Source organism: Schistocerca serialis, chromosome 9, assembly GCF_023864345.2.
Source record: "Schistocerca serialis cubense isolate TAMUIC-IGC-003099 chromosome 9, iqSchSeri2.2, whole genome shotgun sequence".
Taxonomy (NCBI): domain Eukaryota; kingdom Metazoa; phylum Arthropoda; class Insecta; order Orthoptera; family Acrididae; genus Schistocerca; species Schistocerca serialis.
In genome coordinates, this window is record NC_064646.1 from 281,143,559 (window position 1) to 281,161,668 (window position 18,110).

The 18,110-nt window shown below is 42.3% G+C and overlaps 1 protein-coding gene across 1 annotated transcript in view; it reads left to right on the forward strand.

Moving 5' to 3' along the window:
• Positions 1 to 7,367, forward strand: part of LOC126419545 (alpha-tocopherol transfer protein-like) — a 66,040-nt gene extending 58,673 nt beyond the window's left edge. Inside the window, exon 6 of the mRNA XM_050086734.1 lies at positions 7,216 to 7,367. Coding sequence (XP_049942691.1) covers positions 7,216 to 7,367 — 152 coding nt within the window. The remainder of the gene's footprint in view (positions 1 to 7,215) is intronic.
• Positions 7,368 to 18,110: the final 10,743 nt, after the last annotated feature.

The window sequence follows — 18,110 nt, forward strand, 5'->3', positions numbered from 1 at the left end:
TTCTTCATCTCCCAGTACCTACTGCAACCTACATCCTTCTGAATCTGCTTAGTGTATTCATCTCTTGGTCTCCCTCTACGATTTTTACCCTCCACGCTGCCCTCCAATACTAAATTGGTGATCCCTTGATGCCTCAGAACATGTCCTACCAACCGCAGCATTGAAATGGATAAGGCTGTTTTATTGCCATTACATACACGAGGATAGAGAATAGTTCATAAAAACGGGAGTTTTCTGAAGGTCTTCCTCTGCATTGTTTTGAGTCACATTTCATTACAGCGGTCGCCACTCCGTAAGCAGACACGTTGTTTTAAAGTAACATGTTATCAGCGTACAACAATTGAACATCAAATTTCCAGCAACATGAAATGAAATGAATTATTGAAAGACGACGAAACGGAATTCTACTTTGGAAATCATATGAATGATACCTATTGCAAATTACGAATTGGAATTTAAAAAGTTATATATTTTAATTAACCTACGGAACTTTATTGATGAAGTGCAAAATGATATTAAACATACATTGATTCTAAGTATGTGGAACGTAACAGAAATCTCCCTTGAACGTATATTTATCACTGGTTCTTGTCCTATTGCAGTTTAAATGGAAGAGAATACGTTTCCTTGATATCTGGCTAAAGAGCGGTAAGAGACGAACATTACTAATGATTCGATTGAATTAATATTATCCCCGTTACAGGCGTTGTAGTCACACAGTGGACTTTATTGAAAGTCTGCATAACATGTAGCTCAGCCTTTGCTCCCTTACCTGAAGTGCCTTCCCTAACTACAGCTATTAACCGTAGATGATTTTAAAAAGTCACTGAACAAGAACCAGTCATCATACAACACTCATATTAGTTATTCCTGAAATGAATCAAACTTTCTGAACTGACCGGCTGGCATATTTGCAGTATACAAGCTAAATAGTAACAGAGCTAGGATTGTACCTTGAGATAGGCTACTGTTGAGGGTCTTCCGCTCACTAGTGGTGTTGCCTATAATTACTTGCAATAGTAATGAAGTAATAGAGTTTACACAAAACTATGGAATTTCATTTACAATCGAACACGCATGTTATTTTCATTTAGAGGGTTCAGTGTAGTAGAAAGTGGCCCGTAACCCCCTTGAAGCTAATGGTTTCTCATTCTTGCAAGTTGTTCTTTCTCAGCAGCACATTTAATGGTTTCTCCCTTCCAACTGCCCTGTTTCCTACTGGCACATATATACTAAAACAATTACGGCAAGAAAGGACGAATGAATTGATTGTTGGTTTTAATAACGATCATCCTCCTTTACCTCCTCTGCATTACTGCAGATGACGTGTCACTGAGCTCATTTGTTCTGTGCATGCAGTACACGTGAGGCGCCTAGTTGTTTCCACTGCACTGTGTGGAATATGAAGGTTCCGTTATAGTTCACTAACCTGCTGTCTTCAAGCTGATGTCCCCAGAGCAGAAAACAGCACGCAGGTCGTAGGTTCTGTATCTTGAGGCTGAAACTGACTTTTAGCGAGGTTCTGTTCTGAAATAATGTATCACTTCTTTGGGATGCCTCTCGTGTATTTTAATATAGCCATACGAGAAGACTACATGATCATAACACAACACCTTCTGATACAGCAAAGTACATGATCAAACACAATGTTTACGAAAATGTATCTTTACATTATTTGTAGCACGTGTCTGTGCCTCATGACTACCGGAGAGAATCATTTAATACTGAATACCGGCAAACACATCCTGCAACAGACAACATGACTGTACATCTCGACTGCCTAATCCAGAGTGATGAACAGGAACTTAATTAAAAATTAGAAGCACTTACTACGACATACATGTCTGTTCTTCTCGACTGCCTAATCGCGAGTGACGAACAGCCCGAAACACTTTGTGCGCCATACCAGAAAAGACGTGACCCGAACGCTTCCTAAGTGCTTCGTCTGCAGTTTCGTCAGTCTTTTGTTTTTGATTTAAATTATTTTTAATAATTCTAAAATGACTGATTGATACTCAGCTGTTGAGAGACATTTATATTAAAAAGTGAAGTCATTCTAATGAGTTGTTTAACTAATAATAATAACTATACTTTAACGTTTTGGCGCCCTTGCTCCGAACACAGCAGCCAATCACAGAGCAGTAGCATTATGCAGGCGGTCTTTCTCACGGGAATGGTACCGAATCTAACATCTGTCATAGGTACCTCACACCACATTTCGTCATCTATATACTTCTTGCATCTCCACTGCTCTGGAAACAGCTTCCTGGAGCCTAATATGATGGCTGACTAAGCCAGAAATATTACACAATATGTAGGAGGATGGTTGAAGATGTGGCAGCGTCCTCTGACGAGCGCAGTCAGATACTAAACGTGTCAGGTCGTTTCTCTTCGCTCCGACGTGCACTTAGAATTAGCTGCGGAAAATGTATTTCCTCGTGTGAGAAGTTGGAATGCGCCTAAACGTTGTTTGAGCATTAGAATTATGAACACACCCATAAAACTGTAGCGTAGACACAAAGATAAAAGACCTACTATGGTGCTGATGCATTTGGTTAAAAGACTATGGCAGCAAACGTAACAACTATAACACGAACACAAATAAAACAAGCGCTGATATCAGGGGTTAACTTGGATTTCAGTTTGTAGGTCATACAGTTTTCTAGCTCTAACATAAATTTTCTTCGTTGTGTTTTGTCCACAAAGCTTGATGTTTCCAATTTATTCACATCAGCCTGTACTCTTGTATCTCTGTACGTTAAATATGAGGAAGACTGAACATCAATCCTGAAATGAAAAGCGGAAATAAACAATTATTCTAATTATCTTATGACAGATGAGCTGTCGATGAAAAAGAACTGGCACAAAATAACGTAACATAAGACGATAACTAAAACTGTTTCCGAAGACGATGTGCAGGATATAATGAAATAAAGCGTTGAAAATGCAGATGTTTCATCGCATTGAAATTAACCTTCATGTACACAACAATAACTGAACAGTGCAGTCGATGCAACTGAATTTCAGTGTATTCTAAAATTTTTAACAGCTGATATTGCCTGTGTATTTTCCTCTGACACCCAAGTCATGTCTGATAGCAGTCAAGTTGTATGTGGTGGGCTATTCTCCTTTATTACCTACATTTAAGGAACGGAGAATTCCTTTTCCCCATATTGGCCAATTACGTAGAATAGAGCTTAGGTCGTAGACCGCTAGACTGATTGTGAGCCGTATTGCGTGTCAATGACCGTTGGTTTCATACGTGAGCTAGTGTGTGGGTACCTATTGTCCCGACTGCGCTGTCTCCAATTCTCTTCTAGGCAAAATGTCGGGCTGGTTTCCAGTTTGCGCCTCAGAACTTCCAGTTTGAAACAGCTGAAACTCAGAAATAGAAAGGATAATGCAAGTGACAATATTTAAATATTTTTATATAATATTTATTGTCTTTCAAGCATATCATCCATGTAGTCTTTACTTACTGATGGAAAAGTTAAACTGAATCACAGAACGATTATAATTAAAGTTGCACTTCCAAAACGCTGTAAAAAAAGAGAACTACTGCTCGGAATGACGTCAAATTTCAATAAAATACCAGAATTATTGAAGAAGGGGGAAAACTTATGGGAAAAAGTAACGAAAATTTCACGACTAAATGACGCTGTAAGCAGTTGAATATGCGAAATAAAAGATGCATGGTGCACGCCTGTTCCTCAGTTTGTGTTGAGGTGCTCAGCACGGCTGCCTCAGGATCGCGCACTCATGTTAGAGCTCTGTAACAAGAACGGCGACCGCGCGCCTCTAGCTCTTCAGAAGTTCCGGACACTCAAGGGTATGTAAAAAGGCGTTGGTCCTCTGTCTGCCAAGGATCTGGAGAAAATTATTAACTATTTCGAAAAGGAGGTTTATTTTGAAGTACAAAGTGGTGGAAGAAGTAAGACAGTTGGTCCGATATCAGTAGATGTGGCTACAGCATTACAGGAGGGCTCGAGCTGTGTATACAGAAATTATTCATTGCACGGGAAATTGCCCAAACTCTAGACACTGCTGTGAGCACAGTGCATAAAATTCTAAGAAACACACTGTAATGCTATCTATACAACATTACCCGTTCAGGAGTTGATTCTTGCTGACGTTCCAGTAAGATAAACGTTTTCTCCAGAATTTTTTGTTCACACATAAACGGACAACGAATAGCCATGAAACATTCTTTGGATAGACGAAGGCCATTTATATCTCCTAGGACACACCAATACACAGAATATGGCAGAATATGAGGAACGGAAAATCCGCTCGCACATCAAGTGGTATCTCTTCATTCTACGAACATACCTCCGTGGTGCGGGTCAACGGCATCGTTTATTGCAGGACCTTATTTTTCCAGGAGATGTGTCCTGTGGATCCTGTTACCGTCACTGGTAAACGCTATGAGAGTCTTTTGCGCACCAACGTCATTTCAGTAGCATGTGTGTGTGGGTAGGATCACTTTTATGCAATGTGGCACTCCTCCCCACATTACACAGCCAGTGAACCAGCTGCTGCAGGGGCATTTTGAAAGTGCTAGAATCAACGGCCGTGATTTCCCCACAGACCGTCAGTTCAGGTCACCTGATCTTAATCCGTGTGACTTCTGACTGTGGCGCTATCCGAAATACGCTGTGTTTAGTGCTCCGATTACAAACGCAGCTGAGCTGAAGGCGCGCATTGGGCAACGTATTGTGAACATGACCCCGGAGACACTTAGATCTGTTGTGGAAATCCTGTTTCTTGATTTCAAGGTGTGGCAGAAAACGGTGGACAGCACATTGAACATGTCTTGCACTACTTTCACGTCAGTTTTTATGTGTTTTTTTTTTTATCTCAGAACAATGAAGAACTAACTTTTCCCATCCGATGTGGTACAGCCTTGCCGTTTTGTATGACCTAGTTAACTAATAGTGCCACAACTGTGAATGCCAAACATAAGTGGTTATACACATGACACAGTATTGTTGGTTTAATGTGTTGCTTTAATGCGCTACTCACACCATAGTCATCCATCCCATTACGTTTTCCCTTTCTTCGATAACATTCCGTTCAAATTTGTTGTCAGTCCGAACAGAGCTCCATTTTTACAGCGCTTTGGAACTGGAGCTTCAGTTATTATCACAATGTACGTAAATGTCACTAGAGGTTATAGCATTATACAGAATATGATACACTAGAGAAAGAGGAGTTGCTGTCACAGTATAGGGATGTCTCCTGTGGTTGCAGCATGTACTCTTATTGACTTAACAAAATACTAAATGTAGAAGGATAGGAATACGTTTTCTGTATTGTGTATTATGTACACTTGAAGAACAGTGCAGAGACGATGACTGTACCAATGTGAGATGCGTCCTGTCATAAACCAGTATATGTGGAGAAAAACATTCCTGAAATGGAATGGCCTGCCCTGAGCCCCGAGCTCACCCCTTTTTAACCCTTTTCGGATGAGGTAGGACACCGACTGCACTCCAGTCCACAGTGTCCAATACCAGTAGCTCTTTTGGTTTACGGTCTTGAGGAAGAACGTCAGCGCCATTCCTTCATATACATTCAGACATGTCACTCAAAATTGCACCAGCAGCGTTCAGTCCGTCGTAAAGGCTTCGGGTGGACACAGTCCACAATTTTCAACAGTTCACGTTCGTTACAATCCGACATATCTTACATTTCTAGGTGAAATGAACTGTATAAGACTATATATATATATATATATATATATATATATATATATATATATAAAGGTGGGTAAATTGCACCTTTATACACATATATTAAGAAAAGGAATAGACCTGGGCTGCGCGGAGTGGCCGCGCGGTTTGAGGCGTCACGTCACAGACTGCGCGGCCCCTCCCGCCGGAGGTTCGAATCCTCCCTCGGACATGGGTGCGTGTGTTGTTCTTAGCATAAGTTAGTTTAAGTAGTGTGTAAGCCTGGAAAAAGGGAAAAGGATTTAATTACGCTCAAGTGTTCCAATAATATGAGTGCAGAAACCACAGCGTGAAGCTTCAGTCAAATCCAAATCCGAAGGCAGGTTTGTGAATGAAGTATGATACTGGAAGCACGTTTATTACTGAGACCAACGTACAGCCAGAACAGAAATTACATCTTGGACGGGAAGTGCAGCTACTTTAAACAAACATCGAACATTCCAGCATGCTAGTACTTATACAATCATTGAATCTTGCAGATATATAAACATTACAAACATAAAATATTTCAAGAACTTCCCAGAAATGATAGATACGAAACCAGCAATCCACAGCATAGCACACAACACTACCACTACAGAGTACTGTACGAACAGTAGCTTGCAAAATATCTGAAGACTAGCTTAGTGCCCGCTGCTTCACTCCAGTAGACTAAACGGCCTGCAGAGATTTTTTTGTTTCTATTTTTATTTAATCAAATTTTTATGTTGCTCACAAACTGCAAAAGCGTCTAAGCTTTTCGCGCCAATGAAGGCCATAGACGTGTGGACTTTTCCGAATGTACTTTTGACCAAAAAGCGATTCTGGTATCTGGAGTTTTTGTTAATCATGCCTTTTGCGTTCATGTGGAGATACTTCCAAGCAAGTTTATATTTAACCGAAAAGCAAAATAGCGATATTCATAAAATGTAGCTATAACATTTTTTGGACGTAACAAAATATTTTATTAAAAATTTTCATTCCCTTTTGCACTGTCTTAGGGGTTGAATTTGAAGAAACAGTGAAACACGTACTTATTTTAAATTTCTAACCGAGAAGTTAAAATACCTGATGTAGCCTTAAAAATCCTTTAGCAGTTCTTTACAAGTTATTTAGTTTCAAAAAAAACTTTCATCCACTATTTTACTCCATTAGCGGTTGAATTTCCAAAAATGCTGAAACAAGTATCTTTTATTTTCTGACTGAGAAATCAAATACTAGTTTTCATAGGTCTACCTTCAAAACTGCCTTTATATCGGCATTTCAAATAAAAAAAATAGAAACCCCTTTTTCGAAAAATTATTTTAAACGACGCCTACAGTATAACATCCACATTCTTCGAATTTTAAGTTTGTATCCTTAGCGGTCTGGGCTTGGCGATGATGGGTCAGTCAGTCAGGATATTGCCTTTTGTATGCAGAGATTTGTCACACCAGACATTCCTGATTCCCTTAACCTTTATTGTTCACAAGAGATGTGTTTTACGTTGTCACTCTGTTCGCAGATGCGTGGAAAGAGCGCATTGAGAGGAATGCGGCGTTCTTCAAGGAGGACGAGAAGTACGGTGTGGACGAGTCGAAGAGGCCCGGAAAACCAAAGACGCACACCGACCTGTTCGGCGTGGAGGGTTCCTTCCGGCAGCTCTCCGTGGACTGAGCACCATTTTATACCTGCCTATTGTCAAAGGCCATTCTTACTGGTACTACTAATATATCCTGCTACTGTAAAAGACTGCCAATGAATTTGAGAATAAAATTACTCTGTTTTTAAATTCTGAGAGTATATCACTCACCAGATCGCCATACCATGGCACATAGTAGGCGATCCATTTTAATTTCATTCGGCACTGCACAAGAGGAGGACGAATGAACCTCATGTCACCTGACGAAGGTGATCGACGGTGTCTCACCTAATGACGCAGTCGCTTGTATGGCCAGGTGGTCTCATCTACTTTTTGGCTTCCAAGTTCCGGTTTTCACAGGTATTGATGGGCTGCCTTTACTGATAACTATACCCTGTGCAGCGTTGTGACGCAGCAAACCATCGTGCATCCTTAACCGTTTTGTGGTGGTAAGTTCCTATGAGGCCAAACTGGTAAGGTCATCGGTCCCTAGGCTTACACACTTCGTAATCTTAAACTGGCTTACGCTAAGGACAACACACACACATTCCCGAAGGAGGACTCCAACCTCCCACGGGGGTAGCCCGAACCAAGCGGCTACCCCACCGTTCGGAAGAGCAACACACCTGTTGCTTCGCACTCCACGTGTGCTCATCTGTGATAAGTCGAGAGAGGCAGCTGACAGACACTTGAATTTGAGCCACATGCAAAATCTTAAGTCCCATTGGGAGCGAAATATTTCTGCAAAAGTGGATAACCAGGGTAGTATTCATTTCATAGTGTAGAATCACGCCCATTGTCATGGAATTATCACACAGTTCACAACAAGTAAATACCTTGTTCTTCAAATTCAGAAACCACGTCTGTAAAAAGATTTATTGCAAACATTAATAACCATTATATCACTTCTCAACTGTTTCGAAGACGTCTCAGGTTGCGACAGGTGAAAGAAGTCATCAGTAGCCATAATTTATTACTATTCTGCCATGACAAGTCGAAGTATGGGGACAATTTGTTAAAGCTCCGCAGTAACATGGCGAAGTATGTGGCATTTCGTTACATGTCTCATCTAAATGCGTAAAATGGAGCTTGGTAAGTTCGTTTGCCTTTGGCTATTTTGTGTGTTTCGTATCTCATACTGTGGCGCATTACGGTTAGAGTTTGTCATATTCAGTGGTTGATTATGGAAATACAGTCAGTAAATGTTTTAGAGAAACTTAGCACCACAGCGGTGATAGGTAAATAGCGCAGCCTCTGTACATAAACCCAAGTAGATGTAGTTCAAATTGGAATAAAAAGCAATATTAGCCTGTCAATATCATCAGTTATATTTTTATGTTGTAGAACATGAAGCATTCTCTTCTTCCCCCTCAAACTGGTGCTTGGTGAGGTAATGCACTATTGAACAAGTTGTAAATTGTAAGAGGGTCACCGTTTATGGTTTCTACCACTAATAACATAGCCTCAGATCCAAATGGCGACACCTTTACGTATTTTGACAAATATTTTTGGTGTGGAGATGGCATTGCAACACTCGCCGGCACAGTAGCTCAGCGTGTTCGGTCACAGAGTTAGCTGCCCTCTTTAATAAAAAACTGAGTCAACGGCTCATCACTGAACTTGTACGGGTGTCATGGGACATCCGCACCGAACAAATGCAACGAACAACATCGAAAAAATGAGAACAATAGAAAGGTGGTCAGCGCAACGGACTGTCATGCCAAGGGACCCGGGTTCGATTCCCGGCTGGGTCGGAGATTTTCTCCGTTCAGGGACTGGGTGTTGTGTTGTCCTAATCATCATCATGTCATCCCCTTCGACACGCAAGACGCCGAATCGGCGTCAACTCAAAAGACTTCCACCAGGCGACCGGCCAACCCGACGTGAGGCCCTAGCCACACGACATTACATTGCACTTGATATATATACATTGTGTGTGGCTTGCTGATGGACGTTTCAGACGTGAAAAAAATATAGTGACCCTTGAGATGGACATTTTGAGTATCTTGTTAGCTTTTACTCCCTAAAATGGTGCTTGGTTAGGTTTGTTTCACTTAGATTGAAACCTTCCCGTCTCCTCTATACCTCTTTTGTTATTACGCAATAACCGTCTCCTCTATATCTCTTTTGCTACGCAAACTTCCAATTTACAATAACCTGTGTAACCTTCCCTTTGGATTTCTAATAATAACAAATGAAATCTTCCCTTTGAAATTAATTCTCTTTCTCAATCTTCGCATATAAATTTAAATACTGCTTATTAAAAGTTATTTTCTGATTATTTCGACGAAACATAGAATGTGTCGTCGTCGTGGCCCTCAGTCGTTATCTGCAATAACCCAAAACTGTTCTTTACCTTTTTTACTGTTACTGGATCGCCATCTGACTGCTACATCGAACTGCGACATGAATATACTTACTCTGGTTTACTATACTCTATTAACTGCTGGTGCGCTGTCATAATAAGTGGCTGTATTTATTACCAAAGCTGACGTTATTCTTTAATAGCAAAGCTGACGTTATTCTTTAATTAATTTGACTGAAGTTACGTAATTCATAGTTACACTTTTTCTTGACAACAATAAAATTTTTCCAAAGTTTTATGTTGATGGTTTTTGGGATGGATTATAATCAGTAATGCAACATTGCTGGCAAAAATTAATTATATTTTGAAAACGCTTCAAATATTTACAGTTGGTAATGAAATGATTTTACAAACGTTCAAATGGGACTTATGTTTTACAATAATCTTACAACTAGCGTTGCGCAAACATACCCTCAGTAGTCTTGAGTTTCGCAAACAAAATACTTCAATAATATTAGTTCCTCTTATGAAAATAGTTAGCTGATGTCTCTGTACATCCGTTTATAATCTCTTGTAAATCATAGCTGGTGGCTGGTAGGCACATCGCTCCTCTCAATCTCTCGCTTCAGACCTGCTACCGACTCGCTTCACATCTCGCTGACTACTGTCTTCCCACGAACGCTAAAGTGCGGTCTCTCCTGCCAACAATGCTTTCTGGTGCAGACAATCCCTGCTACCATTACAAAATGTATCAATGCGCGGTCTTTCCCACTCTTTTCTTAAAATGTATCCATACGCGGTCTCTCCCGCCCTTTTTTGAAATTATATCTATTTGTGGTCTCTCTTGCCAACAATACTTTGGTGCAGACATTCCCTGCTACCACAATTATTTCCAACATGACAAATATTGATTATTCCCACTTAATCCTATTAACAAAATATAAACATCTTTCATAAACTGTGGTTTGACAATAGACAATAGAAATATACACGTCTTACAAGACGCAAAACTGGAATGTGACCTACGTCCTTAGGATATTATTTTCCAGCCACATGTGTTTTGTAACCATGCACACTAGGAAATTACCAGGGGTCATTTGTCAGTCTACAGTCGTGTTTCAGGCATGGAATTTGATAGATATCTGTGTGTGTGTGTGTGTGTGTGTGTGTGTGTGTGTGCATACGTGCGTGTGCGTGTGTGAAGCGGATATAACACTGACACTTGCCATGAAGACTGAATTTGTGTATTGCTGATGCATGTTTGCTGACCTTCTGCACACATCATGTATTCTGTAGATCAATTTACACGTGTGAATATTTGATTTGAGGGTCTCCATTACTTTAATTAGTGACATTCACTACTGTAACGCATGAGTGGTCACGATGAGCTGTGTCAGCGACCTGTCAGACCATGACTACGGCAGGCCAGCAGTTTACTCCACATTTCGTGCACACATATTGTGGCACTATAAATAAAATTTTGTTTTTTTTATGTTCGTACGTGTTCCACAAGAACATAGCCCATATGTGCAAATGACCTGAGAACACAGCTTCTGTAGTCTTTCTCCTTAAGTCACCAGTCATCTCTTGCAGCCTGCCATGAATTATTCTCTTGTGCCAGCGTCTTCACGTCAGGGCAGTAGCCGCGGTCAGTGGCCGCGCGGTTAGAGGCGCAATCTCACGTTTCTGCGAGTGGAACAGGGAAAGAAATGACCAGTAGTAGCACAAGGTGCCCTCCGCCATGCATCATACGCTGGCTTGCGGAATATGTATGTACGTAGGTGCAGAAGGAGAAGAACGAGCGCAAAATCAAGAAGAGTATTCATCTGTCGTATATAAATTTCCGCTTTATTGATGCTGCTCTGAAAACCATTCTTAACGCATGAAGCCTTGAACTGAATTAACACGGTTAATTGCCCATAAGAATGACCATCGTAATACAGTACTTATACAATACTTCTCTGCCACTCGCAGACTGTAGCTGCAGCGGAACTTACTTTTTGCAGCTGAAATGCAACATTTATGTATCTCTTTAAAACAGATTCGCCATTATATAACTGAGACGTTGAGTGACTGCGAACTTAGGAAGGTGGAGGGAAATGAAAAACATTGTACTTCAGTTACAAATATCTTTCATTCATACCAGCTCGCGTTCTGACCCTGACGGGTCGTTTGTGATCGACAGGGCTCCCTCTGCCAATGGCGTCATTCTACAGCGGTATTGAAGGGCGCAGAGTCAGCACACCTCTCTCCCGGCCGATCATCAACTCAGACCTTGCAGCCGGTCTTCTCACTCAAGTAACTACTCACGCTGCATCACGAGGCTGAGTGTACCCAGTTCCATTCGTCCCAGAAATGAAAAATTCCCGTTGGTGCTGGGAATGCAGCCTATGTCCTCTGCATAGCTATAATACTCGCAGATCACTCTGCTACGGAGAGGGACATTTATCACCAGTGCCACTGTCTAATTCATGCACGTATATTTCCAATAGGTAATGAGACTCTTCAGTAGACAGGGTGATTTCGTGATGATGATATAGACTTTCAGGGATTATGGAGAAGGGTAAGTTGAGGTAAGGAACCATGGCCCTGAAATGACTGAGTCGAATATTATAAGCGGGATTTGTTCAGATTGCTCTGTTAGTGGATTGCATGTGCCAGTCTGTTGCTAAGACTTTGGGGGCAGGTAATCGTGACAAGCACTTAGGTGTAGAGATTGAGATAATAACTCATCTAATCCAATTTACATACCGTACTGTATACTGACAGAGCAATCCTTGTGCAATGTCAGTACTATATTAGACTGCAGTCCGTGTTAACTCGTATAAGCTGAAGTGCGAGAGCGTGGTGAAAACTCTTATAGCTTTGCAAATAACACAAATTTTATTAGTGTAGCACATCTTTATTCTTCACGTCTACATATTTCCAGCCTTCTGCTGTTAGTGGGCTCAGAACTGTAGCGTGTAACATGGATGTGTGTAACGTAAACATATCGGTGCATGAGAAACAGCGTACTGTAATCGATTTTCGAATTCGAAGAGTTTGTCCTTCTGCATGACAACGCCAGACGACACACGAGCGTTGAGATATCTGCAACAATCCGATGCTTTGGGTTCACTGGCATCAATCATCCTCCCTACAGTCCCGACATGGCCCCATACGATTTTAATCTGTTTCCAAAAGTTAAAGAAAATCTTCGAGGACTTCACTTTGATGCTGATGAAGTGCTGCAAGCAGAGGTGAAGTTTTGGCTCCATCAACAAAGACCAACATTCTACAGTAACAGTGTCTCATTGGAAGAAACCTTCTCGTTCCCATGGTGACTATGTTGGAAAATAAATACGTAGACATCAAGGTTATTAGAGACGGAGCACAAGCACGGATTATTTCTAGGATGGCTAAGAAATCGGCCGTGCGCTGCCAAAGGAACCGTTTCGGCATCTTCAAGGAGCGTTGTAGGTAAACCACTCCTCCCGCACAGGCCATGAAGGCCTTGAGGTACTGACTGGAAGCCGTGTATTCCTCAGCCCACAGACGTCACTGGATGCGGATATGGAGGGGCATGTGGTCAGCACACCGCTCTCCCGGCCGCATGCAAGTTTCCGAGACCGGAGCCGCTACTTCTCAATCAAGTAGCTCCTCAGTTCGCTGAGAGCACCCCGCTTGCAAACAGCGCTCGGCAGACCCATCCAAGTGCTAGCCCAACCTGACAGCGCTTAACTTCGGTGATTTGGCGGGAACCGGTGTTACCACTGCGGCGAGGCCGTTGGCTAGGTAAACCACGGGAAGCCTAAATCAGGATGGCCGGACGCAGGTTTGAGTCCAGCGTTCTAACCCCTACGCCACTTCGCTCAGTATGTGGGCAGCCATAGTGAATGATTACGCACTACGCCAGTTTCTTTTTCCTCCTCACATACATGCACCGGCGTACACAGGGTTTATGAGAGAGATGTGCTACCCATCTGTTATTCGTCAACGGATACGATTCGAACATGAAGAGCTCCGCCTCGCTATTGATTGAGGGGTCGTGACACCTGGATCAGACATTTCCTGAAAAATAGCTAGGCGGAGAAGGGAATATATGTAAGGACAGTTCAGGCACAGAGAGCGTTACCGGTGACGACACCGATGACGTCACTATTAACGACACTGATGACACTAGTGACGACATCAGTGACAAACCAATGGCGACACCAAGGCGACAGCGACGACGACACCGAGGACGACACCAATGACGACACTGATAACTTCATGGCATTTCCCCACTACTCCTCTCTGACAGAGGTGTGTAAAATGGCGGTGTTTCCCACACTCCTGTGTAAGCAGGGCTAATGCCATAGTATAGATTGGCGAGAACTTCAAACATGCAAAATATCACATTTTCATGCTGGCGGATCCGGAATACTGGCACAGACCGAGATCCACGATAAAGACAGGCTACGGCGCGTGCATCACAGCAGAAGAGACTGCAGATCTTACAAGTGCCAACAGTCATCTCAACAAGGTTTAATAACTCTTGACGTTCAAATGCATCCAAACTGTCGATAGTACATTTCAGAGTTAAGAGATTTAGTAGGCGCCTTTTCAATTACATATTAACGCAGGGCCTTGGGCCCTGCATGGAGCCGAGTGTTCGGGAAGTGCGGCAGAAAAGCCGACTAGTGCGACGTCACAGGTTCGTCGCAGGTCCCGCATTTACCAAGGCCCCCCCGGCACAGGTTCTACGACGTCAGAATCCAAGACTTCAAATACTGGGACGGGCTCTATGAACGTCAGAATCCAGGTTGGCTGACCTGGAAGTCACTATGGCGGTCGAAAATGGCGACCAGGGCATACTGACACCAGAAACAATAGCTTTACTATGACGTCAGGATCCGAGGTGCGAGAACAGAGGGGTGTGACCTGTCTGTAACGCCCTGTAGGGCTATTTATAGCAGTCGGTTCACTATGTAATTCCATCCTAAGTTAACCTCGCCTAAACAGCTGTTTTTGTTTGATAAGCACGTCATGCCATACTGCATCGTAAGTTAAAGTATAAACTGTTACTGTGTACTGGGAAAAATTCTGTCTTTATTTAAGATCAAACTGGAGGAGGGAAGGGTCCCCCTTGTTCCTATCCCATCCGCCACCTCATTCCCCTAAGTTAAAGTTCAGAATGTATACTGTCTAAGAAGAACAACTGCGTATTTATTTGAACAAATACCTGACCTGGGAGATCTCTCGTTCCACAGATGCGAATTCCACGATAGCCAGACCAGTCGAGAAGCTCGCCACCACCCCGTTAGCGGTAGCCCGCTAAAAGCCGATTCATCACGTACCTCTGCCGCATCCGGAAGGTTCGGAAGACAGCACATTCATACTACCAGATCGATGACATAATGGTAAATATAGTATGGAAGCTCTGATTCCCAGTCCTGCTATGCAGTTGTGACAGCACTGCCATCACAGTCTGCGTACCTAAGTTAAAACGACTGGAAACATGAAAAATACAGGAAACAGACTTGTACTTCAACCAAAACGACTAAGAGTCAAATTTCACTTAAACTGGAAATAAACAGTAACACACAAATACATTCTGCTTCCAAACTGAAATAAATCAACATATGCACATTCATCCTCCTGGTGGTGTACACTTATGCTGTGGTTCTGAAAAAAAAAAATTGAAGTACTATGCTTGTAAAATTCACTACAAAATTTTCGGTGTGAAATGCACGGTAACTATTTCTTAGGTAGTTAACATAACCAACCATCCCAGAGCCATAAAATACGCGAACGTATTGATACCATACTCGTTGTAACAACATTTTAGAATGAAACATGCTTACACTTATTTACAAATCGAATCATAGCCATTAAAAACGGAACAAAATACTCAACTTGTACAGCATATTTCAGAACTAAAAACTTAACTGCTCTCCCCTGCACAGCTCAACGCCATCTAGTGGACGTAATACACTGACGGAAAAAATCACAGCATCAAAAAATAAATAACACAGAGTAATAAAATTTCGGGAATACATTTGTCTATGTAACAGAACTTAACGTAAGCGTGAGATGAGCCATTACAAATGTGAAACACTGCTACATTAATACACGGCGTAGCCGTCATAATGTTCATTGCAAGTATGGAAACGTGTTGGCGTTGTCCTGTACATGTGCCGGATGTTAGTATGTGGAATGGGTTTCCATGCCTGTTTCAGTTGCTCGGTCAGTGGAGGGACAGTTAACACTGCTTGCGGATGAACCTGGAGTTGTCGTCTAATGATGTCCCGTGTCCATACAGGCGAATGTTGAAAATTACGTGGACTGATAAGGGAAGCAATGAGGAGGTTCTGTGCAGAGTCCGAGAGTAAAGGAATATATGGAAAACACGAGGAGAAGGGACTGGATGATTGGGGAACTTTTAACACATAGGGGAATGACTTACATGGTACTAGAGGGAGATGTAGAGGGCAAAAACTGTAGAGGAAGACAGAGATTGGAATACATCCAGGAAATAACTGAGGACGTAGGTTGCAAGTGCAACTCTGAGATTAAGAGATTAACACAAAGGAGAAATTCATGGCGGGGTGTACCAAACCACTCAGATAACTGATGACTCAAAAAAAGTGCTATAATGAGACATACCTGGTGATTAAGCAGATTAAAGCAACATGTCGACACTATAAAGCATGTTGGGCTGCAACAGCAGTATGTCGGAGAGCGCTATCCTGTTGGAAAACACGCCCACGAATGTTGGTCATCAATGGCAGCACAACATGTCGAAGCACCAGACTGATGTACAATTTTGCAGCCAGAGTGTGTGGGATAACCACGGCAGTGCTCCTGCTGTCATAGACAATCGTACCCCCACCATAACACCATGTGTAGGTCCTGTGTGTCTAGCACGAAGACAGGTTCTTTACACGCCCTTAATTGGCCTCCTCATAACCAACATAGACCTCCACTCTGCCCTCCAATCCACCCTCGCTTAACAGCACTGAAGTGACAAGTGGCAGTGGTTTGGGGTCAGTGGAATGTACCTTACAGGGCGTCTGACTCGTAGCTGTCCTTGAAGTAACCGATTTGTAACAGTTTGTTATGTTACTTTGGTGCCACCTGCTGCTCAAATTGCTGATGCTTCAGAGCCGTACACCAAGTGACCCCCAGAGCCCAGTCTTCTTGCGACCGTTACCACCGATGCCATCAATAATGTACGGTGGCTACATTCCTGTCAAGTTTTCTTGCAGTATCGCAGAAGGAATATCCAGCTTCTCATAGCCCTGTAATACGACCTTGTTAAAACTCCCTTTCTCGCCTTCAATTCACTACGTCCAATCTGAAAGGTAACTAACGCTCACGACCGTAACAGCATGTATTTCAAACAAACCTCATTTGCACTCTCATAGTGGCACTACTAGCACCACTCTCATGAAACTGGCGCCACTCTCATGAAAATCTGAACGTATATCGTCTTTCAGATGCAGAAACACACCTACCGACTTTCTTTTATGTCTCACAACTCATTCTTGATTTTCCGATTTCTTTTCCTTCAGTGGATGTAGTCAATAGCCCACCAGCACACTATCTCAGTAGAAGGGAAAGAGTTGTGTCTCCTTAAATACACTAGATTCGCGTGCAGCCACCACCGCAGGCCACATTCTGACGCACCGGGCAGGGTGCCTTCGCTGCAGACTCTTGTCGCGACTCGCCACTGCATAAAGGTTTGTGGATTACACACAGTCGCTTTTCCAAGGCTTGTAGCTTAGCTGGAATAGGGCGAAAGTCTGTAGCTCCACGTGTTCCTTAGACACGTTGATTCTTTGCTGCAGATATGTCTTGGTGTGATGAAATTTGATAGCTATATTAGACGAAACATGACGTCATCTAGGGTCGTGAAGAACGGAGTGAGTTCCCACGATTAAGAACAACATGCTGTTCGCTAGGAACTCATTTACAGCTTGGAGTAACACAATAATTTCAGATGTTCCTTGCTTTACAGTACACAAGAGCGCCCCACTTCACATCAGTTAGGATGACACCAAATCAATTTTGAAACCATGTGTAGTACAGAAATCACTTTGTGCCTACAGTAGTGTAAAGCCTCTCCCTCTCCATATGTAGTCTTTTGCTTCCTACAACGAATATTGTACCGACAACATCGACTCTTGCACTGAAATCTTGGAATATGCTACAAAATAATAAATTCACCATGAAAATTTGAGAATATCCACGTCAAGTCTATCTCGCCCCTACAGTTCGACATATACATTGAAGAATGAAATGTAATTACTCACCCAGAAAACGACACACGACAGAAACTATGCAACCGAATTTCAAATCTTCTCACTTAGCCTTTTACAGAGCATACTTAACATTAGGCGTATCCACAGAATTTCTAAATAGTGTAAGTAGGCTGTTTATGTTTTCTTATTGGCAACGTTACGTAGCGCTCTGTATGAAAATCACTGGTTGTGCTGTGTGCAGTCTGTGG